Source organism: Grampus griseus (genome assembly GCF_964374135.1).
Source record: "Grampus griseus genome assembly, chromosome: 1".
Taxonomy (NCBI): domain Eukaryota; kingdom Metazoa; phylum Chordata; class Mammalia; order Artiodactyla; family Delphinidae; genus Grampus; species Grampus griseus.
Genome location: NC_139017.1, coordinates 164,677,853 through 164,705,438, shown reverse-complemented (window position 1 = coordinate 164,705,438; position 27,586 = coordinate 164,677,853). Strand labels below are relative to the sequence as shown.

General features: G+C 49.9%; 2 protein-coding genes across 2 annotated transcripts in view; one reads left to right on the top strand and one right to left on the bottom strand.

Annotated features, from left to right (window-relative positions):
• Nucleotides 1–27,586, top strand: part of LOC309832950 (large ribosomal subunit protein uL5-like) — a 480,093-nt gene that overhangs the window by 111,219 nt on the left and 341,288 nt on the right. The window lies entirely within an intron of this gene.
• IL22RA1 (interleukin 22 receptor subunit alpha 1) lies at nt 3,715–22,955 on the bottom strand. The gene is made up of 7 exons (XM_082661228.1): nt 22,889–22,955; nt 18,652–18,784; nt 17,583–17,761; nt 15,706–15,881; nt 10,607–10,745; nt 6,611–6,732; nt 3,715–5,668 (listed from the first exon to the last, which is right to left on the bottom strand). The coding sequence occupies exons 1-7, from the start codon at nt 22,929–22,931 to the stop codon at nt 4,715–4,717; spliced, it is 1,746 nt and encodes a 581-aa protein (XP_082517354.1). The 5' UTR covers nt 22,932–22,955; the 3' UTR covers nt 3,715–4,714.

The following is a 27,586-nucleotide window of genomic DNA, read 5'->3' as shown; positions in this document are numbered from 1 at the left end:
GGGAAGCCCTCTCTCCCATTTTTTACTGACCCAACATAGGAAGGGATTTCCAAGACCCACATTTATACATTCATTGTGAGGAGTGAGTGTGAATCTGTTTTGCAGCCAAGAGGTGTAGGCTTCCAATCCAGCACGAGACAGACATTTAAACTGGTTCTATAACCCCTTCCCCCCAAAGCAGCCTGATGGAGGTGCCCCCGCCTACTGGCTCTATGACCTTGGGCAAGTCACTTAGCCATTTTGGTTTTATCACCTGTGCAGTGGGCTCAATGATGCCTGCTTTGCAGTCTGATTGCAAAGATTCAAATAGGGAATGTGGAGCCTGTGGTGCAATGTGTGGCACCCAGCAACATTTGCTAAGTGAGAGCTCCACCAATAACTGCACGACTCTAGGCGTGCTGAGAGCTTCCTCTGCCCCTCCTTCTGGGTGTGGGATTCCCATGTACTCCATGCACCCTAACCCAATGATGGCCTCCCTCCTCCTGATGTGCCTTAATGTGAGCACAGCTAGCCCTCAGGCCATGAGGCTGAGCAGAGGTCAGACTTGGAGGTATAGGAACCTTGGTTTAAATCCCAACCTCAGGACTTCCCTGCTGGTCCAGTGGTTAAGAATCTGCGCACCCAATGCAGGGGGCCTGGGTTCGATCCCTGGTCAGAGAACTAGATCCCGCATGTCACAACCAAGAGCCTGAATGCTGCAACGAAGATCCCACGTGCTGCAACTAAGACCTAGCGTAGCCAGATAAATAAATATTAAAAAAAAAAAAATCCCCACCTCTGGCACCTGTACTAATGGGGGGATCTTGGCCTCCTTTCTGGGCCGTTTCTTTATCTGCAAATTGTATGCAAGCTCTAAGACAACAGGGAACTTGACTGCCTGTCTTGTTCACTGTATCCCTAGCCCCAGGAACAGTGCCTGGCATACAACTGGGTCCTTGATATATGCTTTTTTCCTTTCTTTTTTTTTGGTCACGCCATGTGGGATCTTAGTGCCCTGACCAGGGATGGAACCCGTGTGTGCCCCCTGCAGTGGAAGTGCGGAGTCCTAACCACTGGGCCGCCAGGGAATTCCCCGTGTATGCTTGTCAAAAATGAACGAATGAATACCTATCTTGCAGAATGTTTATGATACTCAAATGAGGTTAAAATGCGTGAAATGCCTCGTATAGTATTTAACTCATGGCTAGTACTTCTTAAATATTTCATTCTTTCTCCCCTCCTTTTCCCTTTCGTTGCCCTCCCTGGACTTATGAATATTACGGACAATCATTTGAACCCTATTCCACCTGCCAACCACCCTGAACCTCCACACCATTGTCTGACAGCAACCAAACTGTTTTTGGCTGATGGCCCCACCTGGTGGTCAAGTGGAGAACTGTCTGGTCCAATGCGTTCTCCCGCTACCTCCTTTCTCCCTGCTTTAGTCTCCCTTCCCTCCCTCTGCTGTTCTCACACTTCAATTAATTCCAGTTACTGTTCTTCTCATACTAGCAGGTCAAAACGCATATTCCTTATGCCCCTTCCTCCTTAGAGTGGGAAGGGAAGATCAGCTGAGGGCCTGAGGGTGTGGGGATGGGGTCTCAGAGCTGTGTCCCTCTGTCCAGGCTGACACTCAGACTGCGGATGGGCACAGAGGGATCCAGCCTTGCCCTCCAGGACTCTGGAGGAGCCCTCGTCCCCGACAGCCCTATTCTCTGGGTGGAAATTCAGGCAACCCCTGTGTGTTCTTGGGGCTGGGGGTTTGGGAGGCCAGGGATCTGTAGCCATCCCAGGTTGAAATACCACCCCTCGTTGCAGCTCCCCAGCTCCCATACAGGGGAGGAGAGGGGGGTGGCTCTAGGGGGATGATTTGAGGCCACAAGATAGGAAAACTATGGTATAAGAGCATGGTTCCCTCCACTTGCCTAAGAGGAATCGTCAAAGGAGTTTACTGAGAATCCGGATTCCCCAGTCGCTATGGATTCAGCAGGTCTGGGTTAGGGCTGAAGAAGCTGAATTTTTAGTAAGCTCCTCAGGGGATTCTCATGGTGAGGCAAGTTTAGGAAACCATCTTGGGCAAGAAGCCCCTCTGAGCCACATTTTCCTCCTTTGTAAAGTATCTGTAATTCGGCCTATTAGGGCAGGTGAATGGAAGAACGAGCCAGCGAGGACAGGAACTTCCCAGCAGCGGGGTCGAGTTCCTCCTCCTCTGACTTCTCCTCGTGCAGCCACTGCTGGACTACTATTCGTTTGCTCGTGGGCTGGGTTCTGCCTGCCTTGGAGGCAGGTGATACCTCACAGACTCACCTTTCTCTGGACTGCGTGGGGCAAGGCTGTGGAGAGTCCTGGTGGTGGAGTCAAAGCCTAGGACACTCAGGAATGCCAGCGTCCCCACCCAGCTCCGGGGCCTTGGACACTCTGTCCCCTAGCTGGTAGCCTGAGCTGCCTGCCTGGGAGGCCAGAGATCTGAGGGGGTGTGCAGCCTGGTGGGGACAGGGCCAGACTGAGGAGGGTCACAGGACCCAGAGAGTCATGGACTGTAGGAACGACTGTCGCCCCAAGGAGCTTAGAGAGCTTTGTGGCTTGTGAGTTGGAAGAGGTGTTTATGACTTTTAGTAAAATATCCTCTGACACCCCGGCCCTCTCACCTGGTGAGAACAGTCCAACTGTTAAGCTGTTTTCCACGACTAAACAAGGTGAGACAGTCAACCTTTGGCCAAGTTCACCCTGAGTGACAGGAAGCAGGCTTGTTTGTAGTTTGGGGGAAGGGAGCAGTCGTTAGGGCCAACGTAGAAGCTGCCGGGAGGAGAAAGGGCAGGGGGTGTTGGAGAGGGCGGTCCCTCCCTCTGCTATGGAGATATTGGGTCTAAACCAGTGACCCTGAAGAGATGTTAAATATTAATTACAAACAGATAAGGACAGTGCTCCCGGGTGCTGTGTCGCAGGGAGGGGAGGGGTGAAGAGGAGGGGGCACGTACTGGGTACAGAGGAGGGAGGCATTGCAGGCTCCGGAAAGGGTCTCACCGGGGCAACTGGACTTAAGTGCTGTTTCTCAGAAATGTTCAGACAGGGCTTTGGGACAGGATGGGGTTGGGGGCGCTTGCCCCTCGGGGACCCCATGGGGGCCTCCCCTCCTGATGCCCCAGGAGTCTCATCCTACAAGAATCCAGACTGGTGTGGAAAGTTCCTTCTCTTGATGAAGACAAAAATCGCTAGGTTTGAGCTCCAGCTGTGTCACGGCCTCAGTGGGGGCCTGTGGGGGGGAGCCCCTTCTCCTCTCTGGGCCTCAGTTTCCTCGTCCTAGGGGTCACGTGAGATGCAATGATACAAAGGATGTGACGGCGTGCTGAAAGCTCGGACAAGGACCCTGTGCCAGGGCAGGAGGACAGGGTAGCCCTGTGCTGCCTCTGGTGGGGTGTCGGGGAAGAAGGTCCTCTGAGAATGCTGCTGCCACGCCCAAAACGGTTTCCACCTATGAACTCAAGGAGAAGGTTCCATGTGTCCCTGGACCCTGTTTCCTGCAATCCCTTCCCTCGCCCCCTCCTAGACAGTCCAGTTCCTTCAGCTTGGCCTGGAGCAAGCCTGAGGAAATCAGGATAATTTAAGCCCATGAGAAAATGCCTGATTCAAAATCAAGCTGAATTGGGGGAGGGGGTCACTCCTGTACTGTCCTATTTTTTAAAAATCACAACAAGAAATACTACGGTGTATTGGGCACTGCCCATGAGCCAGGCGCTATGAAACACTTTGCCGGCATTATTTAATTTCATCCTCACCACAACCCTGTGAGGTCAGTGTTATTATCCCCATGACACAGATGAGGAAACTGAGATTTTGAGTGATTCATTTGCTTGAAGTCACATGGCTTTTAAGTACAAAGTCCGGAATTTGAACCCAGGTGGGCTGAATCCAAGGCTGAGTTTCCAAAGTTGTGAAGTAGGTACAGTTTGTAGTTGTGTCTCCTTCAGTTGCCCCATGGCCCCATGTTCCTTTCAAACCCCGCTGCCAGGATAGGGTCTGAAACTCCTGCCAACAGAAGAGGCTTCTGTGTTCTCCCTCCCTGGTGGACCTGCATTTCACTTGGGATAAAGCCTCTAGCAGAGGAATGAAACTGAAATGGTGCAATTCCAGGCAGCAGCCTCGGTTGGGGATGAGCCGCAGGCCGCACCCCTCCCTGGAATCTTGCCATCAGGCTGCCTCTGGACTTGGCAGAAGTGCAGGTTGTTCTGGTTCTGCCCAGTCTGCTATGAGGTGTCCTTTTTCAGGCTCCTTTTCTCACCTTTGGGGAACCACAGAGGAGGCAGAGGCCTCACGCTGCTGAACTAGATTATTAAAGTGGCCGGGAATGAAGAGAGGTAGGCTCATGGAGAACTTTGCGTCCAGCGTATTAGGATCCTGGGCCCTGGATCTCCGGGAGGTTCCCCACGTTAGCTCCTGCACTCTGACTGCCCGTCCTGTCCTGCAGAACTTGGCGAGCACATGCTCATTTGCACTCGCTCGTTTGTATATGAGGCACTTCTGTAACTTCTCTGGCTGGAGCCCTTCTCATGCCTTTTTCTCCAAAGGGAGCTCAGCCACGGCAGGGGTCCGGCATCCTCCTTCTGCTGGTTCCTCAAGGGCATTCACCCGGGGCTGGGCTGCAGAGTGCGCAGCGCCGCTGGGTGCGGGAGTGACGGCCAAGGATGCAAGGTGAGGGTGGGGACAGGAAGAAGCCCCAGGCCCACCCTGTTCCCGCTCAGGTCTCCCACTGCACCGTCAGGGCCAGGCCTCTGAACAGAGAGTCCAGCTCCATGGGCGACTCCAGGTCTGGGGCCCGAGGGCCTGGGCTCTGGGCCTCAGTCTCGGTTGTTGGACCCTCATCACTGGGACACACGAGGGACTCCAGCAAGCCCCAGGGACTCGGACCCTTGTCTGTGGGGGAACATGGGCGGGAAGCAGTCTGCAAAGGGAGGGACACGGGGTGACCCTCGATCTGGACAGAGGAGAGGAGGGGCAGCTGGCCCTTTACATAGCTTCGTGTCCTTGGCTCTCCTCTGCGTACGACATCAGAGTCAGGTTCTCTGTCCGTGTGAACCCCCAGATGCTGGTGGAAGGATTTTACTTCTTGGGGGTCCTCCATAGTTAAGGAGGTCACCTGCTGCAGAGAAAGGCCACCTGGGCTGCAGCTTCCAGCTGGTGCCTCTTTCTGGAGCTGACCTTTGGTTCCGAGGTGTTTGGGACCAGAGAGTGTCATAGGTGGGGGGTCTCTACCAGAGCCTTCCCCGCATATCCCGTAGGAAGGAGGCCAGCTGTCCGGAGTGGCCTGAGGGGTGTAGGAAGGAGGCTGGGCCTCCGAGATGGCCTGGGGAGTGTAGGAGGGGGGTTTAGTTTGGGGGGTTACCTGAGGTGCATAGGACAGGGGCCCGTCCTCAGGGGCAGCCTGGGGGGCATAGGGCAGTGGGGGGAGTGTCTGGAGAGGTGGCCCGCCAGAGGGCCGGAGGATGGAGAGGTCCGGCTGCCCAAGGTAGGCGACCTCAGACAGGCTGTGTCGCGGTGGGGCTCCTGGAGGCTCGATGGGCCCGGAGACCTTGACTTGGGAATACTGGACAGGCTGCGCCAGGCCGCTCGGGCCACTGAGGTCAAAGACGGGGCTTAAGATGTGCTCCTGGATGAACTGCAGAGGCTGGAAGGTCAGTACGTGCTGGACATCCTGTGCAGGGAGAACAGTGTGCCCATTAGGGTGTGTTCAAGCTCCCCGAGGGTGCCGTGCGTGCCGCGGTCCTCCGCAGGGCTGGGAGTGGAGGGGAAGGGGTAGACCACCGGGGGGCTTTTCCACGATGTGTGAGCCCTGTATCCCTTCCCAGGGATTCCTCTAAGTGCTGGAGCCTCTGTGAAGGGACAGGGCTCCCGGCCTGTTAGCTGAGGGCTGCTTCCAGAGTCTGGTTGTCTAGGGAGAGCGGGTAGGCTGTGGTTTCTCTAGGAGGCGGGCACTCTGGAAGCAGCTGGCTCGGGTTTGGGGTGCCCTTGGGGAATGCTCTCCAGGTGCTGGCTCAACTGCTCCTGAGCTCTTGGTCCCTAAGGGCCTCACGCGGGGAGAAAGGTGGGGATGAATGGGGGACAGGGGAGGCCCGGAGAGTTCTACAGGAAATGGCTCATCTGGTCTTTGACTTGGAGGGGCGGATGCGCGTGAGCCGTCTCTGCGAGCCCCAGACTGTGCAGGCTCTGCAGCGGGCATGGCTGCTTTAACGCAGATGCAGCTCTGGTGGCCAGACTTGGGCTGCCGATGTGACGTGTATGGTTTGCAGGGGTTTAGTTTAAAAAAATTAGTTGCCAAGATTTGAAACATGGGAGATTTCACATGACAATCTGAAATTCTGACTTCGCTGGAGAAAATGTGAAGATGTGGCAACAGTGGGCCTGCGATCCCAGGTGGCAGTACCTGGGCTGCTGGTTCAGACAGGGTGTGCGCCCCCTTGAAGCCACGTGGGTTTTCTATTCCATGCCTTGTCTTCCTTCTCCCTAGATCTCTTCCGCACACCGGGGGAGTTGCCAGCCACATCTTTAGGTTGGAGGGAGAAATGAGGGAGAGCCGGGGTCCCGGGGCCCGTGCCCTCCCCTCGGCCTCTCCATCCTCCCCGGGGCCCCTGCTCACCAGGGAGTTGGGAGGCGGAGGCGGCTTGGTGATGTATCTGTAGCTCAGGTAGCAGAGCCCTGCGACCAGGAAGCCCATGGAGAACAGGAAGGCGCCGGAAAAGGAGTAGGTCCACGTCTGATCTAGGTGAGTAAGAGGTCAGAACAGGAAGGGTGAGGCTGCCATTGTGGGTACTGCCAACTTGGGCCTTTTCCTCCCCTGCCTCTCGGGCCAGGCTTGGGAAGGCCTCTCCTATCCCCAGTACTTACAGGGCCCGGGGCGAGGGCGCAAATGGAGGGCCACACACCATACGTCTAAATATTCGGAATTTCATCATGTTTTTACATTGTTAAATAAAATACGTTCTGTGCTCCCACCTTGACAGATATACTTTTCATAACAACCCGGAAGGCTTGACTTTTGATTCTTGGACGCCTCGGGGTGCTGTGCGGAAAGGTGGAGGTGCAGGGGGAAGCTCCCGCAGGTCCAGCCTGGCTCCCGCCCACACCGCCAGGGGCCTCACGCCCAAGGATATGGGCTCATGGCCAAGCTCATCCACGCCGCCTACAAATACCCACCCGCTGGCCACCCTTTGGGCCGAGGGCCTAAACATCAACAGAGTGTCTGCCCTCTGGAAAAAAGACCCAAGGAGGAGATCTGCCGAGACTGGACACAGGCTCTGGCCATCTGTATAGGGAATTTCGGAGCTCACAGGTTCCATGGGGATATGCCCATGTGGACCTAAGGACCCTTCATCTTGCGGGGAGGGCCATGGCCAGAGCGGGGCTGGAGCGGGGCCCTGTAAAGTGCGGGGCTCAGAAAAGGGTCCATCTTGCCTGGGTCTAAGGACAGTGCTGCCTTCCTGGTGGGGGCAGGGGAAAGAGGCAAAGGGAGGGGAGATGTGACAATGGGAGGGGTCTGTCCTCCCCACCTGTCTACCAAGATCTGAGCTGGGAAGACCTAACTCAGGAGGGAGCCTGGGGAGGCACCACCTTTTTGAAAACGGAAGGAGAGGATGGCTAAGGGCTCTATGCTGAGCCTCTTCCCTATGGCCCTGCATCTTTGGGATGGGTGTGTGCAGCCAGGTCTTGGCATGACACACTTCCTGTCACCAATTCAAGTGGGACTGGTGAGTGGCTTGGTAAGGAAGAGGTAGCTGGAGTTTTTGTTAAAACTGGAGGTTTGTATTACCTGGGGGTCTTGACTCTCCAAGTCACCCTCCTTCTGTTCCTGGCTCCTGTGTGGCTTCAGCATGGGGAGTTGATCATCAGTTGCCAGTGACCTTGGCAATGACTGTGAACCCTGGGAATTGCTGGAGCCTTTACTTCTAGCCCACTCCTCGCTCCTCCCCCAGCCCCTGTGGCTTGGGCCTCTCTCGTCAGCTTCCCACTTCAGCTTCCCTCTTCCCCTGTCACATGTACTTCCACCAGGGAGAAGACAGGACCCAAATGTCTCTACATGACATGCCTAATGTAACTGGAAAACTGTTGCTCCCTGTACCAGGACAGGACAGGGACTTGGAACATTTCTGCCATTTCACTCACAGGGAAGTAGGAAGAAATAATGGAAGCAACACTGGAATGTGGGGCGTTAGAGGTCTGGCTCAGCCACTGATGAGACCCTTATCTTCTGCACGACCCTCTCTGGCCTCCATCTATTAATAACAGTAACCAGCGATGATTGAACTCTTACTACATGCCATGCACTGTGTGGGGCGCTCTACTGATGTTATCCCACCAAACAGATGGCCATGGATGCTCACTCCTTACAGATAATGAAGCTGAGTCTCAGAGAGGTTAAATGACTTGAACAAGGTCACACAGCTACTCAGTGGAGAAGCCAGGATTGACATGTATAATTCCAAAGCTCATTCTCACAGCCACTACACAATGATGACTCCGTTTCCTCTCTGTAAAATTAAGATATGGGGTGGGCCAACACATAGAGCCCTTTCCAGCATCAAGATGCTGGGATGGGGCTTCCCTGGTGGCGCAGTGGTTGGGAGTCCGCCTGCCGATCCAGGGGACATGGGTTCGTGCCCCGGTCCGGGAAGATCCCACGTGCCGCGGAGCGGCTGGGTCCGTGAGCCATGGCCGCTGAGCCTGCACGTCCAGAGCCTGTGCTCCGCAACAGGAGAGGCCACAGCAGTGAGAGGCCCGCGTACCGCAGGAAAAAAAAAAAGATGCTGGGATGATGGTCCAACACATTCTGAGAGGTAGATAAAGGAGGGCTTCTGGGCTCTGGGGATAAGACAGACCCCTGGATACACGGTCAAGGGCAGGACGTTTCATCATGATACGGAAGTAAGAGGAATAAATGTGCAGTAGAGGGCATAGGCTCTAAACAAAATGGCCAAGTGGTGATTAGAGCCCAGGCTTCAGGGTCAGATGAACTTAACTAGGTTCACTGACCAGCTGTGTGGTCACCGGCAAGTTGCTTAACCTGTCTGAGCCAGAGCTCCTCCTCTGTAAAAGGCGGATAATGCTATACAACTTGCAGGATTGTTATAAGGGTTCAATGGGATAATATATGGAAAGAATTTAACACAGTGTTTGGCAATAGAGTAGGTACTTAATAAATGGTAGGAATTGTTATTAATATACTTGATTATAAAGGATAAGGTGCTTTCTATATGTCACCAAGAAATAGCCACCATGAAGTATGATTCATTTAAAAGCAGCTACAGTCTTAGAAAAAAATGATATATCATGAGCTAGATCACGTAAGGACAAACCAACAGAAGGATATGGGTGGAGTGGCCCACATGTTGTCAATAAGCAGGAGGGCAGGGGCAGGTCAGGAATGAATGACAGTTGTCTAGAAGGTCCAGGGGAGAGTCACAAATCATATACACACTCCCAACTCAGTGCCTGTGAAGTTGGTTTCCTTTTTCTAGTTCTCTTATTGCCAAGTTCTATTCTGGTCTTCATGTGGCCCTTTCCCTGGGAAGGGCATGCCCCGTGCAAGAGGTCAGTGCTGGCTGTTCTTCCGCCAGGCATATCTTCCCATGAAAACAAATGCACTGGGACTCAGGTGGAGAACTCAGTCTCTTGTGGGCTTTTGGGGAAACCGATGAGCTGAGTTTCTGATCAAAGCTGAGAACCAGAACCAACCCTGTGATGTTTCTACCAAGCTGCAGTTATACCCTCGGGCCCAGCCTCTAGCAGCTGCCTCGCTCCTATTCATCAGAACAGAAATCACCTACTGACATCATTAATCTAAACAAGATGACTAAGGTGGAGACTGTTTTCCAAATCCATCCAGTCCAATGCGATCGCTTTTTTCATCCTCTAAACTTGGAGCATTACATTTCTATCTCTACGAAAATAAGCAGTAATGAAAACATCATGATGCTTACGATGAGAGTCGAGTTTCAATGTACTAGAGTCGAGTGGGATGGGACACCATCCCGCTGAGCCAATGACTCAAAACTCTTTCTATGGTAGTGCAGTGGTGAGAACGTGTTCTCTGGAATTAGGCCTAGTTCCATTCCTCACCACCTGTGCAATCTTGGGCAAGTTACTTAACCACTCTGAACCTCAGTTTCCTCAATGGAACAAAGATGCTTCATAGAAGCATGAGAACTGTGTTTCGTAGTGTCTGGTCCCTGGTTGGCACTGCAGAAATGCTATTATAATCACTGTTATTTTTATTTGACTTTAGAAGGTACTGAGGCATCTTTGTTATCTTCTCTGCTCTCCCATCTGCAGATTATTTCCTGGGATCTCTCACTTGAGTTAACATCAAGGTGAATTTGCTTTGCCAGGATACACACGCAGCTTGCCAGAGAGAGGAAATTCAGACATAGGCTGGAGGGTGTAGATTAAACATTTGCTACGACAACCCAACAGCTAACTCGTTTACGAATAAACAAAGATTGACTTTAATAATACACTAGTAATCCTTCTGTGGTTTTCTAGAGCACTGTCAAGCCTCACCTTGGTTACAGGGGGGAAAGCACAGAGTCAAGGTTTGAATTCAGGAGTCCCAGTTCCCTCTGGCTTCAGCTGAACTTACCTTGCAGCGTCTTCGCTCGGTACATGTAGGGGATGCTCTTCTTGGACCAGGTTGGAACTAAACTCACGATGGTCCCAAGGAACTCCGTGTCAGGGGTCAGGCCAAAGAACTCAAATTCTCTCTGCTTGCCTCCAAGGTGCTGAATTTGACAGAGAACACAGAACAGCATCTCTTACACACCAACCTCTATGTGGAGCCTGCCTACACCTCTGCCTGGGTTACTGCACTTAGTAAAATGGCACCACCAGCTGCCCAAACCATAAACCGGTAGGTCAGTCTGCAGTGCTCCATTTCCATTCCCCTACCTTCGCTTTCTCCCTAAATCCAATCAGATGCAAGCTTCGCGCACTTTCCCTTGGACAGTGTCTGGCACACAGCATGCGCTCTCTAAATACTAGCTGCTGTTATTATCACCACCATCATCAACACCCCACCGTTCTTCCTTCTTCCAGTTCTCCTCTTTCCCCCCCCTTTTTCAAAATAAAATATCAAAAACGCTTTGAATATCCATCCCTCTCTTGTCTCCTCATTGCTTCTGCCTTAACTGGGCCTCAATATCTTTGGCCTGGACTCTTGCAGTGGCCTCCTTACTGGTCACCAGTCTCTGGTTTTGTCCCTGTCTACTTCCAAATTTGTCCTGGCGCCACAGTGATCTTTCTAAACAATTAACATAATTACAAAGCTCCTCTGTTGAAAATCCTTTGATGGCCCGGGTCATATTACAGGTCCTTGCTCCCTTTGTACACTCTTCCCTCCCTAGAGCCCGCTTGGTCCTTTAGGTTCTGGTGATGTTGAATGCCCATCGCTCCTGCAAACACTCTGCTTCTGAAGTAAGCCCTTGCTCCTTTGCATCTGCCCATCCTTCCGCTAGAGCTTCTTCTCAGTTCTTGCCCTCTTGTATGTCTCGAACCTCTCTGACCTTGAACTCTTCCCTCGGCTGCCTCATTCCATCATTCTGGTTCTCCTCCTACCTCTCCGGTTGTTCTTTTACTGGTTTCAGCCCCTCGGTGTTGTTCTGCAAGTTTCACTCTTCACCCGTTCTTTCTTCTCTTTCCACATATTTTCTCACTTAGTGATCTTTTCTGGACCCGTGGCTCTGGTGATCACCAATGTGCAGATAACCCCCAAACTGACCTCAGTAAGAGCTATGGAGTTCCTGGCACACACGGCCAGCGTCCTGCTGGACAGCAGTCCGTGGGCATCTCTAACTTGACATGTCCATACATCCTGATCTCCTCTCTCTGGGTCCTGCCCCATCTCCAACCCCAAACCTGCACCTGTGTTTGATTCCCTAATTCTGTTCATAATGTCTCTCTTGTTCTAATGTCCAAGGCTCAAACCTTAAAACCATTCTTGACAAATCCCTCTCAAATCCATTGTATCTGATTACCCTGAAATAATCCATAAACTTTTCTTTAAAGGGCCAGGAGCTATGTTCTTGGGAGCTTAAAAGCTAAGAATTTTCTTTTTGGTCCTTTGCGTTTCAGCTATGCCTTCTCTTTTCTGGGCACATGGCGGCCAAGGTTTAGGGTTATTTGTTGTTTTTTCTTTTGAAGGGGGTGAAAGTGGGTGAAGAAGTGCATGAATGGATTTAACAGCTTATTGTTTTGTGGAACTCATATGGTTGAAATTAACCCCAGTAGAGTTGTCAAGGCCCCAAGAGTCCTCCTTCCCCGGGTGTTCACTGCCGCCCCCCTGGTTCAGGCCCTCCTCGTTTCCAGCCTAGTACCATTGCAATAGCCCCCCTGACTTCCCACCCTGATCACTCTTTCATTTTTACATTTGATCTCTCCTCTTCCTGCTCCCAGTAATTTATAGCTTCTATTGGACCAACCTTCCATAAAATAACAGCTATAAACTCTGGCCAAAATAAAAACTACCTATAGGCATTGGAAAGTAAGTAAAAGCAGGCAGATACCAGAGAAAGGAGGAAGGGAATGGCACTGAATGAGTTTCTCTCTCTTTTTTAATGTCCTGTAGCCTGGAGGCAGGCCCCCATTTATACCATGTGGAGTGGGTGACACCTAGATTAAAAACCCTGTAATCTTACTGGTCTGAGTAACCAGAAGACAGAGTTCAGGGCAATCACAAAAGTTGGAAAGTTAGGGAGAAATCACAGATAGGAGAGGTTCATAGAGAGAGAGCCTGAATTCTGTGTATAAACTTTGCCCAAATCCCTGGCTGGTGCCTGAAGTATGCATGAGCAGGGTAGACTCCAAGCAGCCCAGCTAAAGTTTCCACTGAACTTTACTGAACTGAGATTTTGGAGTTTGAAGTTCAGCCAAATTCACTGCCTACTAAGACAAAGAAACAAACAAAAATCAATACTCTTTGGAGGAATATGACAGAATCCAGAGTCCTTTCAACATATCATTCACAATGTCCAGGATGCGTTCCAAAATTTTTAGACATGTAGAGAAAGAGAAAATGTAATCCATATTCAGGAGAAAAGACAGTTAATGGTGACCTATCCCAAGATGACCAAAATGTTTGAATTATCAGACAGTGTTAAAGTGGCTAGTATAACTATGCTCAGGAAGTGAAGGAAAACGTGCTCATAATAACAGAATGACTAGGAATTTTCAGTAGCGTAAACTATAAACACTAGAGACTATAAAAACTAGAAACTATAAAAATTAGAGAATTTAGAACTGAAAAATACAATATCTAAAGTAAAAATTCCCACGGAATGGTTTTAACAACAGATTGAAGATGACAGAAGAGTCAGAGAACCTGAAAATAGAATAGAGAGAATTAAATAGTGGTGACGGTTGGACAACTTCTTCAATATACTAAAAACCACTGAATCTTACACTTTACAGGGGTGAAGTTTGTGGTATGTGAATTATATCTCAAATTTTAAAAAGGGAGAGACTGTCAGAATGCTGTCTACAAGAGATACACTTTAAATATAAAGGCACAGGTAGGTTGAAAATAGATGGATGTAAAAAGATATACAATGAAAATGATAAATATAAGAAGGCTAGAGTAACTATATTAACAGCAGATAAGGTAGAGTTCAATAGAAAAAAGTATTAGTAGTGATAAAAAGGGACATTTCCTAATGATAAAAGGGTCAATTCACCAGGAGGCAATAACAATCATAAAGGTGTATGTGTCTGATAATAAACCTTCAGATATGCACAGAATTAAAAGGGAAAACAGACAAATCCACAATCAGAGCTGGAGATTGTAATACTCTCGGCAATTAAGAGAATAATAGACCTCCCCCAAATCAGGAAAGACATAGAAGATATGAATACTACTATTAGCCACCTTTATCTCATGGATATTTATAGAGCACTCCACCAAACACCCGCAAAATACATATTCTTTTCAAGTGCACGTGCAACATTCACCATGATAGCCCATATGCTGGGCCATAAAACAAGTCTCCATAAAGGACTGAAATCATACGGAATATGTTCTCTGATCACAAACTGAATTAAGTGATAAATCAATAACAATAAAATATTCAAATGTTTCAAATATTCAAATAATTCAAATATTCAAATATTTGCCAAAAATTAGTTGTGATAAAGACTCTCCCTGCCCTGTAATCTCTCATCGCTCCCCGACTACTGAAATAAATACAGATTCCCCCATCCGCTCTCCCGACCTCTATGGCATGGTCCCAGCCTGTCTTCTTAGGGTTAGCATTGTTCCTCTCCATCAGTGTTTCTCAAACTTCAGAGTGAGTAAGAAGCACTGGGTTGCTCACTAAAATTCAGATCCCAGGGGTGCAACGCTAGAATTTGATGAAGCGGATTATAAGGGGGCCCAAGAACCTGCATTTTATGGGTTTTTTGTTTGTTTGTTTTTTGGCCATGAGGCATGTGGGATCTTAGCTCCCCAACCAGGAATCGAACTCGCACCCCCTGCATTGGAAGGCGAAGTCTTAACCACTGGACCGCCAGGGAAGTCCCCAAGAACCTGCATTTTAAACAAAGGCTGCAGGAGATTCTGATGCCATTGGTTTGGGACCATGTTTTGAGAAACTATTCTACGTGTCCCTACGCTTCAGCCCAAATGGGCAGTTTTGTGCTTTCCAACAATATCCTAAGCGTTCCTGCTTCTCTCTCTGATCACTGTGGGACAGTGTAGGCCAGTGGAGCAGGGAGGGGAAGAATGTGGGCTTGGAACAAAGCTGGATTTGAATCTTGACTATGCTATTATTTGCTGAACAATCTTGAGGAAGTGACTTAGCCTCTCTGAACCTCTGTTTTCTCATTCAGAAAAGGAGATAAGAGCAACTACCTCATAGGTTTTGTGACGAAGATTAAATGACACAATAAGCATATATTACCTGGCACGCCTCAGAAATTGATATCAGCACCAGAAAGTTTTCTGTTCTAGAGGTCTTTCCAGATCTCTCTGAGCTGATATCTCCTCTCTCCCCTCCCAGCCTCCATTCTGTCCCACACAACTCTCTTATTTCCCTCTACCTATAGCTGTATGAATTTGAATTCTTGTTTTAACTCTCTCCCCACCCATTAGATTATAAGCTCCTTGAGTGCAGGAATAGTCATTCAATGTAATTATGAATTAGTGGCACACACTGCCGGGGGAAACACTACATATTTTATCTTTTGAATACAAAAAGAAATGTATAACATTTGACAATTTATGCCTTTGCCTTCCACCTTTCAGTATTCCCGATCTTAAGACACTGTCTGTATCCAGTTCCCACAGTAAGTGGAGAACCAGCAGAAAGAACTGCAGCAGTAGAAATTGATTCCAGCATTTTCCAGGGTGGACACCTGAGGATGTTAATAGAAGTTGTTCCCCTGGATGTTAGAAGGCATTAGGCAAGAAAAAAATACATGTAATGCAAAATAAAAGGAGTTTCTCTGATCAAATACATGCGAGAGAAGTTGCATTAAGCAAATTGAAACTGGAGTCTTGACTTTGCAGTACTTGTCAGAGGCTTTAGCATGCTATTGTGTGTGTGCATCTACAAGAGGTAGGCTGTAGACGTGTTTTGGGAAACGCTGATTTATAGAACACATCTCCTTTCTACTTGAAGCAATGCAGAGAGTGAAATGGGTTTCTGAGGCAGGGAAGGACCAAGGTGGCACATATATTTACCCTTCATTTACCATTTGGTAGGTGTGGTTGATGTGCAGATCTAAGTGATAGAACAGGTCCTGGAAGATATCCTCCAGGGTTAGCCGGTGGCCATTCCCTGTGTGGATGGGCGTGTAGGTGGGATGGACAATCAACTGGATGGATCTCACCTTGGGGATACAAGTCACATCAGGTGGTTTGATGATAGCTGGAAAAAGGGAGAGAGAAAAAAGAAATGAAAAGTTAGAATCAGCCAGGAGTGTCTGAGAGGCTGCCTTGGACCTTGGGAAATGACTGCTTTCCACCCCCTCCCACCCCAACCCCAGCCATGCTTCTGAAAGCATCAGCTAAATGAACAGGTGAGAAGAGAAGCAACTGGTGTTTGGGTGTAAGGCTGGCAAAGGGGTGACCAAGGGTGAGTGGGAAGAGCCCAGGGAGAGGGGCCCTGGACCCCTAGGCTGATCATACCCTTGTCCCAGGCTCCACACATCCCTACCTGAGTCTTCCAGGAGCACCTGCCCCCTAGTCTACTGGCAATGACAGCTTTGGGGACTGATGGTTCAACTACATATCCAAACAATGTTTGCAGTGCCCAATATTACTGATTCAGCCTCAAAGGGCCTAAACTTCAACCTCTCTCAAGATGGAATTTCCAAATAACCAAACGACCTTGACTGGTTTATAGACCCCTTTGGGAATTTGAATGCTATGGTTTGAATGCTATGGTTCTTTTCTCCCCCAAAGTGTACATATACAAAAATCTTGCACTCAGTTTCAGGGTTTCATGAACCTCACTCCCCCGAAGCTAATTTATAGAAAGTCCCCAAGAGTCCATTGACCTCCAGGATTAAAAAGATCTGAGCTAGAAGGATGTTCGTTTCAGTGTTGTTTATAAAACTGAGTTAAGGGTCCTCCAAAAAGGAATTAGGGAAGTCAATTAGAGTACCTCCATAGAATGGATCATGTTTGCAGCCGTGAACTATCGTGTTGTGGAGAAATATTTAATGACATGGGCAAATGTTCACGATACCATCATATAAAAAACAACTAACCAACCAACCAGATCACAAAAGAGTAGATACAGTTGCTAGTAGCTGTGGTTATGTTTAAGTGTTCAGATTAGTTGGGCCTACTTTTATTTTTCTTTGTGTATTTCTATATTTTCCGAATTTTCTACAATAAGTATGCATTAACTGAACAAGCCAAGAAACAATATAAAATAACTTGTTTAACTTTATTTTTTATTTTCTTAAGAAACCCTGCAGCTTTTAAATCAGTTAGTGAACATCACCTACTTAACATGTGTGAGGAGTTCGGCAACTCATCCATCCATCCACTCAATCCTCCATCAACTGCGTATTGAGCATCTCCTATGTGCCAGGTGCTATGCTAAGGGCTGGGAACACAGGGGGTTCCGCTGCCACACACGCCCTCATGGAGCTCCCTTTCAGTAAGGCAGGCAGATGATGTAAATGCCAGCAAACCCAGTAACTGCAGACTGTGATCTGAGCTCTGAAGCCAGCAAACAGTTCATGGCGATGGAGAATAGCAGACAATGACCTAGCGAAACGGGGTTGTTGAGGCTGGCGGTGGGGATGCTCACGTAGGAGGTGATGTTGAAGCCGAGACCAAGACCAAGGATCGGAAAAGAGTCAAGGCAGGAGTAGGAGGACCGAGTTAGGGGGGCCTTGGTTGCACTCAAGTGGCAAGATTAAGGTGGTCTGAACTAGGGAGGTGGGGATGGAGATGGAGAAAGATGAAAGACCACACTGGGGATGCTGTCCAGTTGAGGGCGCCTTCCCTAAAAAGCCACATCCCTAACTGGCCCTGGGAGGCAGAGCCCTTCTGGGCCCTAAGAGGCCATCCTTTTCCCGTCCCGCACCCGTTGCAATGAGGGGCTGGCACTCACTGTGCTGCAGTGAGCTGAACCGGTCGGTCATCTTAGTGGCGGACTGGCCTCCCGCGTCGATGGCGGTGACCCGGGCGTAGTAGAAATCCGTAAGGTTGCCTGTCTCCATGGTAAGGTTGCAGGATTTCCGGGTGATCCGCTGGCAGCCCTCCTTTGCCTGCCACTCTGTCTCTCCATAACTGTGGGCAAGGGAAGGGCCAGAGCACACCTTTCGTGAACAGGCTTGGAACCAAGCCTGTCGTTTATTAATAATGATAACGATATTGAATATTTACTTAGCACGTGTACCCAGGCCCTTTATGCGGGTGATCCTCACTACGGTGCTGTGAGGTTCATGCATTATTCTCCGTCCTTTTCAAGTAGGGGAGCTGGGGGTTAAGGAAGTAAAATTTGCCCAGGCGTTTGAGGCATGCATGCAGGGAACCAGGATGTGAACCCAGCCAGCCTGAGTTCACCTTCTGCACACTGTTAGCCCCATCGACAGATGAGGGACCTGGGCCTCGGAGAGGGCAAGTGCCATGCCACAGGATGAAGTGGCAGGACCAGGAATGGAACCCAGGTTTGCAGACTCCTGAGCCCATGTACCCTCCTCTCCTGCCTGGGAGAGGAGATGAGCGGGAACGGGGCGGGGTGGGGGCCCGGGAGGGGGTGGGCACGACTTTTCGTTGACCCAGTCTAACCCAGTATAAAGCAATGATTGGGAGCTTGTTGTTTGCCAGGCACACGTGCTGATGAATGTCTCATGGAACCCACCTAACAACCCTATGAGGAAGGTACTATCGCTAAATTTACTTCATGGATGAGGAAATGGAGGCTTGGTGAGGTTACCCAACCGCCCGGAGTTATAGGGAGAGAGCTGGCGTCTGTCCTCAGAGCCCGTACTTGTAACCATTATCCTAACCTCCCCCTGCAGAAGAAACATAAAGGAGCAAAGCTATGTCTGGGGGAGGGTCGCTGTGTGACACCAGTCCTGGCGGGGGGTGTGGGGACATAGGAAGAAGGAAGGGTTTTCTTGGAGGGGTTGGTTCCAGAGCAGAGTCAAAAGGGCTTGTGTTGGAGGGACGCCTACGTCTTATACTGCACACTGTAGACGGTGTCTGGGGCACTCTCCGGCCTGCTGTCCCACGTCAGGATGTTTTCGAAGTTGCTGGACTGGAATTTCACGTGCTGAAGAAGATCTGAGGTGTCCTCAGCGAAGTGAGCTGCAGAAAGTGAGAGAAGGGTGAGCAGAAGGGCACAAAGACTCTGCCCCAGCCCTGTAGTAAGCTGCCCGCCCTGAGGGGCGAGCCAGCACTCACTCGGCGGAGAATGTGCTAACTGACCAGCCCCGCTCCCCTTCACTTCTTTTTTCCTTGGTACTGAGCTATGATTCTCATTCCATGAAATGCACCACTTTAGAGCACACAATTCTGTGGTTTCCTAATATATTCACAAAATTGTGCAACTGTTGCGGCTAATCTAGTCCCAGGATGTGTTCATCGCCCACAAAGAAACCTTGTATCCGTGAGCAGTACTCCCACCCCTCCCCTCCTCCCAGCCTCAGCAGCCAATAATCTGCTTCCTCGGTGGATTTGCCTGTGTGGACATTTCCTGTAAAGAGGCCTCCAGTATGCGGCCTTGTGTGTCTGGCTTCTTTCACTGAACATCATGTTTTCAAGGCTCATCCACATTACAGCATGAATTGGGTACTTATTTCCTTCTGTGGCTGAATCATGTTCCACTGCGTGGATAGACCACATTCTGTTTATCTTCTCATCAGTCGATGGACATTTGGGTTGTTTCCACTTTTTGGCTATTTTGAATAATGCTGCTGTGAACGTTTGTGCACAAGTTTTTAAGTGGACACATGTTTTCAGTCCTCTTGGGTATACAGCTAGGAGTGGGATTTCTGGGTCGTACGGTGATCGTATGCTGAACTTTTTGAAGACCTGCCAAACTGTTTTCCAAAGCGGCAGCTGCACCATCTCCTATTCCCACCAGCAAAGTTTAAGTGGTGCAATGATTCCATAGCCTTGCCAACATGTGCTGTTGTGTTCATTCATTTCTCAACACCGTCTGAAGTTAGCGTCCTCACCAATGGAATTTTTTTTTTTTTTTTTTTGCGATACGCGGGCCTCTCGCTGCTGTGGCCTCTCCCGTTGCGGGGCACAGTCTCCGTACGCACAGGCTCAGCAACCATGGCTCACAGGCCCAGCCGCTCCGCGGCATGTGGGATCTTCCCGGACCGGGGCACGAACCCGTGTCCCCTGCATCGGCAGGCGGACTCTCAACCACTGCGCCACCAGGGAAGCCCATCCAATGGAATATTTTAGAGGTATTCAACTAAATGTTGACTGTCGAAGAAGTAACTTGCCCAGAGTCAGTAATTTCAGACAACGGTGGAGAAGATGTCTGTGAATTCCTGCCTCTCTGCTGCTTGAACCAATCCCTGCCCACCCTCCACATTCCTTCTAAGGAGGGCAAAGGCACCTTCCCCAGCCACACGGATTTCGTAGGAGGTGGATTCTGACTGAGGCTACATATGGGCAGCATGACCTTGGGGAAGCTGTTTAAGCAGCTAGAACTTCAATTTCTTCAGCTCTAAAATGGGAATAATTGGACTTACCTAAAGATAAACAATAATGACCACAGCAGCAGCTGACATGTCTGAAATGCACGTAAAGTGCCGGGCACTGGGCTAAGTCTCCTTAACAAATCCTCCTGACAACCTGATGAGGCAGGTACTATCATTATGCCCATTTAATGGATGAGAAAAACTGAGGCTCAGAGAGGCGGCCTGCAATGCCCATCACAGTGTTAGGCTGCCTGTGGGGTGGATACAGTGGGGCAAGGAAGGGGCAGCAAAGGCCAGAGCCCCAAGAAGAGGAGCCAGGAGGGGGCATTGCCCCCAAAGCAATCTTCACTGTAAATGAGAGCCCTCGATTTACAAATCTCTTCTCTCAGCCCTCCTAGCTTGGTCTGTGGAAAGGAAGAGAGCGCACGAAAATGGCGGCCAGAGTCGGCAGCTGGCTCTGCGCGTGCTCAGAGGTTGACTGGGGTGGGAAATGAACAGGTGCAGATCCGGTTGAGTCAAGGCCTTGAGGTCTGAGGGTACACGTGTCTTTGGTATGATGTGTGTGTACCTCCCTTCCCCCACTCCCCCGTGATCGTGTGCACCAGCAGGTCCAGAGTGTGAGGGAGTGGAGGGTTATTCACCCCTCCACCCCAAGTCTACACACAGTATTTCTGTAAGGGAGGCATTTGTGGGGAAGGGGAAGTATATTAGGACAGTCCAACCCTGCTGTGCATCCACATGTTAGACCTAAGGCCACATTCCTCTTTCAATCTGGGTTGACCAGGCCCAGCAGCTGCAGAACTCTTTGTGTTCCAGGCTTCCTGGAGCCCCCAGAATGGGGCCTAGGGCACCAGGGGGTTCCTTCTGCCTCTAGCCAACATGATGGATGTGCTGCCGAGACTCAAGTTGTGGCTGGTACCTTGTTTGGACCCGAGTCCGGGCAGAATTGGGGTCTGTTCTGGAGGGAGGGGCGTGGGTTCAGGGCTGGGTTTTAAGTTGAGGGAGGGAGTGCACTTGAAGTCCGAGCTCAATGGTGGCTTTGGGCGAGGTGGTGAGGTCAAGGGCAGGCAAGAGAGAGGGTGGGATTTGAGAGAAGGCCAGGGTGTGTCTGGGGGTGGGCTTGGCTAGGGTCTGCAGTGGGAGGGTTGCTGGTTAGGGTCAGTGTCCTGGGGGCGCATGTGGGTTTGCAGGACGTGAGTGGCTGAGGTTGGGACATGCTCGGGTGGTGAAGGGCCCAGGTTGGGTGGAAGTGGGCGCCACGTTTCAGGAGGGAACTCAAGTTGGCTTCCTGAAGTTGTGTGGGTGGACCTTGGCTGGCCCCTCTCTTTGAGGAGGTGTTGAGGGCTAACAAGATCTTCTGTCTCCTCTCGCCCACTCATTCCTTTTCCTCCTCAAATCCGTCACCGGTTCCTCAGCCCACGTCGGTTCTGCACTTCCTGGGTGAAAGTCTACATTGTGAAATCGTGGGGAGATATGTATTGTCTAGAAACTGACAGCCTGGGAGATGTGATCAAAGGAAGTTTTCTCATTTGCTTGAAAAAAACAAGTCTATGTCAACTAGGTGGGAAGCTAAGGACAAACAAACAAACAAAATCAGTTCAAACATGTTCTGGAATCAGCCTAAGAATGCCGGGGGTGAAGGCACCTGGGGCTCTAGAGTGACCTTACTGACTCCTAACAACCTCCTAAGGGCTGCTTCCCCTGTGTCCCCCATCGTAAAGGGCCAAGAGCCTCTAAGTCTTCCAACCGGAATGGGTGAGGGTCTGGAAGGACATGTCTGAGGTCTCTTGGGAGATGTATCAAGTCTCCCTAGGTCACAATGAGTCCAGTGTGCTGTGAATGTTCCGTTTGATGCCAGGGGGAGGACGGACTGGAGAGCCCGGGTGGCAGCTGGAAGCGCTGTGGACCTGGTCAGCACCTGCAGGGCACAGCTGTGGCCCTTTATGGCCTCCATCCTGCACTTAAGGTAGAAGGGGCCTTGCAGAGGCCAGCCCTCTCCGTTCTTCAGTCAGGACTATGCGTTCACTTCCTCAGAAATTTCCCTGAATTTTTTAAACATCTCAGGGAGCAGAGAGACAACTAGGATCTCATGCATTGGTCTGGAAGTTCTCCATAATGATACATCAAAACAATCCACTTTATTGGATTTGAAAACTGTGCCCTTTCGTCCTGTTTTCATAAGAGCTCTGGTCTTTTAAGACTTATTAACGCAGCAGACCTGGGCCCTCTGGGAGAAAATGCTCTTTCAGGTCTGGCATGAGGGGCTGGAAGAGGCCCCCTCAGGGGCGTGGAAGGAGGCAATGGCTGGACTCAAGCTTTGTCCTTCCTGACGCCCCCTCACCTCCCCATGTGAGGCCAGTGCCAGCCAGAAGCAGAGGAACAGAGGTACAGTTTCTACCAGAAAGATCTGAGGGATCCAGGGATGTCTAACTCCCTTAAGCTAATTCTCCATCCACTGGAGTGGGGGGGGGGGTGTGATCCACACCCCCAGTTCAGACACGTGGCTGTATCCCCAGAGTCTTGAGGGTCAGCTGAGTCTCTGAAGAACCCAGGGTCTGAGGGACCCTCTCACCCTTCCCAGTAACCTGAGCTGGCATCTACTTCTCCAGGGAAACTCGGCACCCAGGTCAGCCCAGCAGAGAAGAAATTGAAACTGGTCGTGCTGGGGCTGGATGCAGTCCTGGGGGAGACGACTCTGATCATTGGCTCCTGGATGGGGGTCAGGTCTGACCACAGGGTGACCGGCACTCACCGACTAGGGATCCCGCCGCCAGGATGACCAGCAGCATCCTCATCGGACCCGGCACACAGCCCTCTTTTGGTCTCCACTCTGGACTGAGCACAGAGGGAGGGCTGGGAAGCTTTGGCGCCCTGGCAGCTGGCTCCACCCAGGCATGAGGGCGGGGAAAGGAGGGGGAGGTGGGACCTGAGCCATGCAGAGCTGGGTACAAAGGTACCTGGCCCATTGCTTCGGAATTCCAGGTTCTGGGCGGGATCCAAGGGAGTTGCCTTCTTAGTTGCAGAAAACAGCAACAGTGACAGACTGGCTTGTTTATCTGGTCTGGTGGCTGATTCATCCCAAGATTCTTCGGTCCTTATTAGAGAACTGAGAGGCAGAAAACGTAAAAATAATCCACGACATACAGCCTTATCAGAGAGCAGCTTGGCACTGGGTATCAGAAGCCTGCAACTTACAAATACCTTTTGCCTCACTGACTCCATCCTCAGGAATTCACCCCGAGGAAAACAACTGGAGCAGATGAAGGAGCAGAAAATATGTTCCGGAATGTTCCTGGTGGCAGAGGAAAAGCTAGACTCCTCGGCTTCGTTCTGGCAGGAGGAGATATAGGGTGTCTGCTGCCCCTGCTTATGCCGTGTATTAAAGCAGGTCCGCCATGCTGGATGCTTGAGGGTCAAGGGGGATGGCACTCCTCCTAGAGAGGCTGCTGAGGGTGAGAAGTCCAGGCACTCCTACACTGAACCTTTGGGGTCTGGGAACTGCAAAACGTTAGGAAAAAATGGAACAGAGATTTCAGTGACTCTTTCTACTGTGCTAGAGATGGGGGCAACATTCAGGAAAGGGCCTTCGGTTTGTGACAATGAAGGCTCAAACTGCTCGCCCAAGCTGTTCTACCATGTGGAGGTGTATCTACAGGGATAACATGAAATCCACTAGGATGGGTGTTTAGGAGGTGACTTTCCTCTTTTTGCTGGGCCTCAAGAGAAGACTGAAGGGGCCTGGACTCTGGTTAGGGTAGACATGATCAGAGATCTCTGCCTCTGGGGAGAGTCTGGCCGGCCCCAGCCACACAACAGCAGGCTGAGTCCTATAGCAGGACAGCCAGACCCTCAGGGAGGCTCTAGAGGGCTTGGCTTTAGGGTGTAGTAGGCCGTGATATCCAGGGATCTGTATTTACGTTTTTCTTTTCTGTGTCGTAATTGTCTTCCGTCATCTCTGAGTCTTTGGCAAAGTTAGACAGCACGGCCACATTTGAGCTGTGCTTTGGGGGAATTAAGGTACGATACTGTGCCAGTCCTTTCCTAGTAATTGCAGGAAACTACATTTCCCAGGCTCCTTTGTCAATGGTTTCCTGTTAGGTCCAGCCAATGGGAGGCACTGGAGGACGGCCGGGAGCTGGAGGAGGGAAGTCAGGGTATTTCTCCCCTTCTTCCTCAGCTCTGAGTGGCATCCCCTACAATGGCTGTGTCTCCTCGGGAGCTGCAGCTGCCACCACTTCTCCGTCAGGCCTGGGCTCTGATAACAACGTCTCTTCCTATTTTCCCCTTTAGCTCAAAGGACAGAGCAGCTTCCTGCTGTGGTGACTTTCTGGGCTGCTTCCCATCCAGGATTGGATTCTCAGCTCTTCCATCACCTGGATAACCAGTTCCCCTTTGTGAAAGTCTCTTGGTTTGAAAGACTCAGTGGGTTTCTGTGTTCCTGAATGGACTATGATGGATGGGGGGCCTTTGATGACTTTTGGGACAAAGGGGTGTGGGGAGATCATGGCCAGAGAAAGAGGTTACAAAATGCCAAGAAGGGCCCGTTGGGAGAGGTGCACTCGCTGGAGCAAGCTGGGCTGGCTGGCCGAGAGGACAAGCTGCAAGCCAGCTTGTCTGGGTCTGTGGAACATGAGGTCTTCCTTGGGGACTCTCAGAAGCACCTGGAGGAAGGAACCTATGAAAGAACTAGGCCCCCCATAGTCATGAGGAACTATGATTGTGGGACTATTAATGACAAGGAAGGCACCTGGATTATTTTTATTTATTTATTTATTTAGGCTGCATTGGGTCTTTGTAGCTACGCGCAGGGTTTCTCTAGTTGTGGCGAGTGGGGGCTACTCTTTGTTGCAGTGAGCGGGCTTCTCATTGCGGTGGCTTCTCTTGTTTTGGAGCAGGGGCTCTAGGCGCGCGGGCTTCAGTAGTTGTGGAACGCAGGCTCGGTAGTTGTGGCACACGGGCTTAGTTGCTCCGCAGCATGTGGGATCTTCCTGGACCAGGGCTTGAACCTGTGTCCCCTGCATCGGCAGACGGATTCTTAACCACTGCGCCACCAGGGAAGCCCCTGACACCTGGATTATTAAAGAACTTGGGAACATCCAGACATCATTTCTAATAGTAAAAAGAATAAAAGTAGAAGAGAACAGCATCTGTGTCTGACAGTAGGGGTTTGGCTAAATGCATAATGGTAAGTCCATCCAATGCAAGGCGAACGCAGCCTTCAAAATAACCCTGGAGAAAATTGTTTCGTGGCCTGGTAAAGAGTCACCATAGTTTGTTAAATGAAAAGAAGCATGGGGAATTCCCTGGCGGTCCAGCAGTGGTTAGGACCCCGCGCTTTCACCGCTAAGGGAACTGGTCGGGGAACTAAGAAGCATGGAACAAACTATGTACAGTACAGGCTCGTTAAAACACATACACACGTAGAGAAAAAAGTCTGAAGGATATATGTGAAAATATTCATGGAATTATCTCTGGGTGGTAGTAGAATTAAAGGTATTTTTATTTTCCTTCCTTTGCTCATCTGCATTTTCTAAAGTTCTTACAGGAAATGTATTATTTTATACTAAGGAATAGTAAGGTGACTACACAAGACAAGTAGACTGAAGGAGTGCCTTTATCTGGGCTGGACCCGTCTCTGGGGACGCCATTTCTTCTCCCTCAGCCAGAGTCCCTCTTCTTCAAATCCAGCTGGGATGATTTCTCCTCCTGCAAGATGCTCGTGACAACTCCAGCCCACCACAGATTCACTCAAAATATCCTTCTAGAAGATGTGGTGTATATATACAATGGAATATTACTCAGCTATAAAAATGAATGAAATAATGCCATTTGCAGCAACACGGATGGATCTAGACATCATCATACTAAGTGAAGTAAGTCAGACAGACAAAGACAAATATATGATATCACTTATATGTGGAATCTAAAAAAATAATGTTATTTACAAAACAGACTCACAGACGTAGAAAACAAACTTATGGTTACAAAAGGGGAAAGGTTGGGGTAGGGATAGATTAGGAGGTTGGGACTGGCATATACACCCTACTATATATAAAATAGATGATCAACAGGGACCTACTGTATAGCACAGGGAATGCTATTCAGTACTCCGTAGTGACCTGTATGGGAGGGGAATCTGAAAAAGAATAGATATATGTATGTGTATAGCTAAATCACTTTGCTGTACACCTGAAAATAACACAGCATTGTAAATTAACTATATCCCAATATAAAAAATATTTAAAAAATCCTTCTAGAGCTCTGGTCTGCTGTGCACTTGGCATCGTCCAATATTTTTCTTCAGTTATGCTCACATTTATGACTGGAAAGAAGAGACTTGGGTGGGGGCGATGTGAGGCGCCAGCACCATCTGCAAGTATCGGAGGGGCTGCCGCATGGAGAAGGGTCGAGCCCATTTTTGTGGAGCTACCCCTAAACAGGAAAACCAGGGTGGGTAGTAAGAGGACATATTAAGGAGGCAAATTTCTTTTCTTTTTTTCAAAGATTTTTTGATGTGGACCATTTTTAAAGTCTTTATTGAATTTGTTACAATACCGGTTCTGTATTATGATTTGGTTTTTTGGCTGCGAGGCATGTGGGAACCTAACTCCCCGACCAAGGATCAAACCCGCACCCCCTGCATTGGAAGGTGAAGTCTTAACCACTTGACCGCCAGGGAAGTCCCACAAATTTCTTTTGATTTAAGGAAATAGCTCTCCCTACGAAGGTGTGGCTGCCTTTAGGATGGGCTGCTCTTGGTTGTGGGGGGTATTCAGTGAGAAACTGTGACCAGTGGTAGATGTTCCCTAGATAACCTCATTTATGGTCATAAATGTCTCCTTAGAAGTTTGAGTTGGTGGTAGTTTCTGAGGCCAAATTCCAAGGATGGGGGAAGTAAGGGCATTGCATCCTGCAGGTTAGGCTTTGAGGCTGGATTAGAGCTATTTAGAGGAGGCATGTCCCATGAAAGGGCCTGGAACTCAAAGATGGGATTTGGAGTGGGGGATTCTGAGCCCCTGTTGGAATCTGGCTTCCACGACATCCATTTAGTGTCCAGAGAAGCCAGGCTTGGAGTGGGGTGGGATGTGTCTAGCAGCACCCAAGAATGGATGGGACTCACCCTGGAGGGATCGGCTCCTGGAGAGGGGCCTCCCACCCCTTGCTGATGGTTTTTCCCACCAGGAGAGTGTACTCTGAGGTATTCTTGCCTTGGGATCCCCACCTTCTTCTCCTAACCCACTTAAAGAGGCAGTAAGGGGAAAAACAGACTGTTGATAATTTATAAATTGCAGTCACACGCCTGCATCCTATATCATCATAAGCCAAGGGGTGGGGTACCCTGGGCTGGAATGGGTCCTGGCGCCAACCAGTATCTCTTGAGTAATTGATTCATGGAACTGACTCACTCATTTAGATAAAGTATAACTTCTAGTGTTTTTTTTTAACCCAC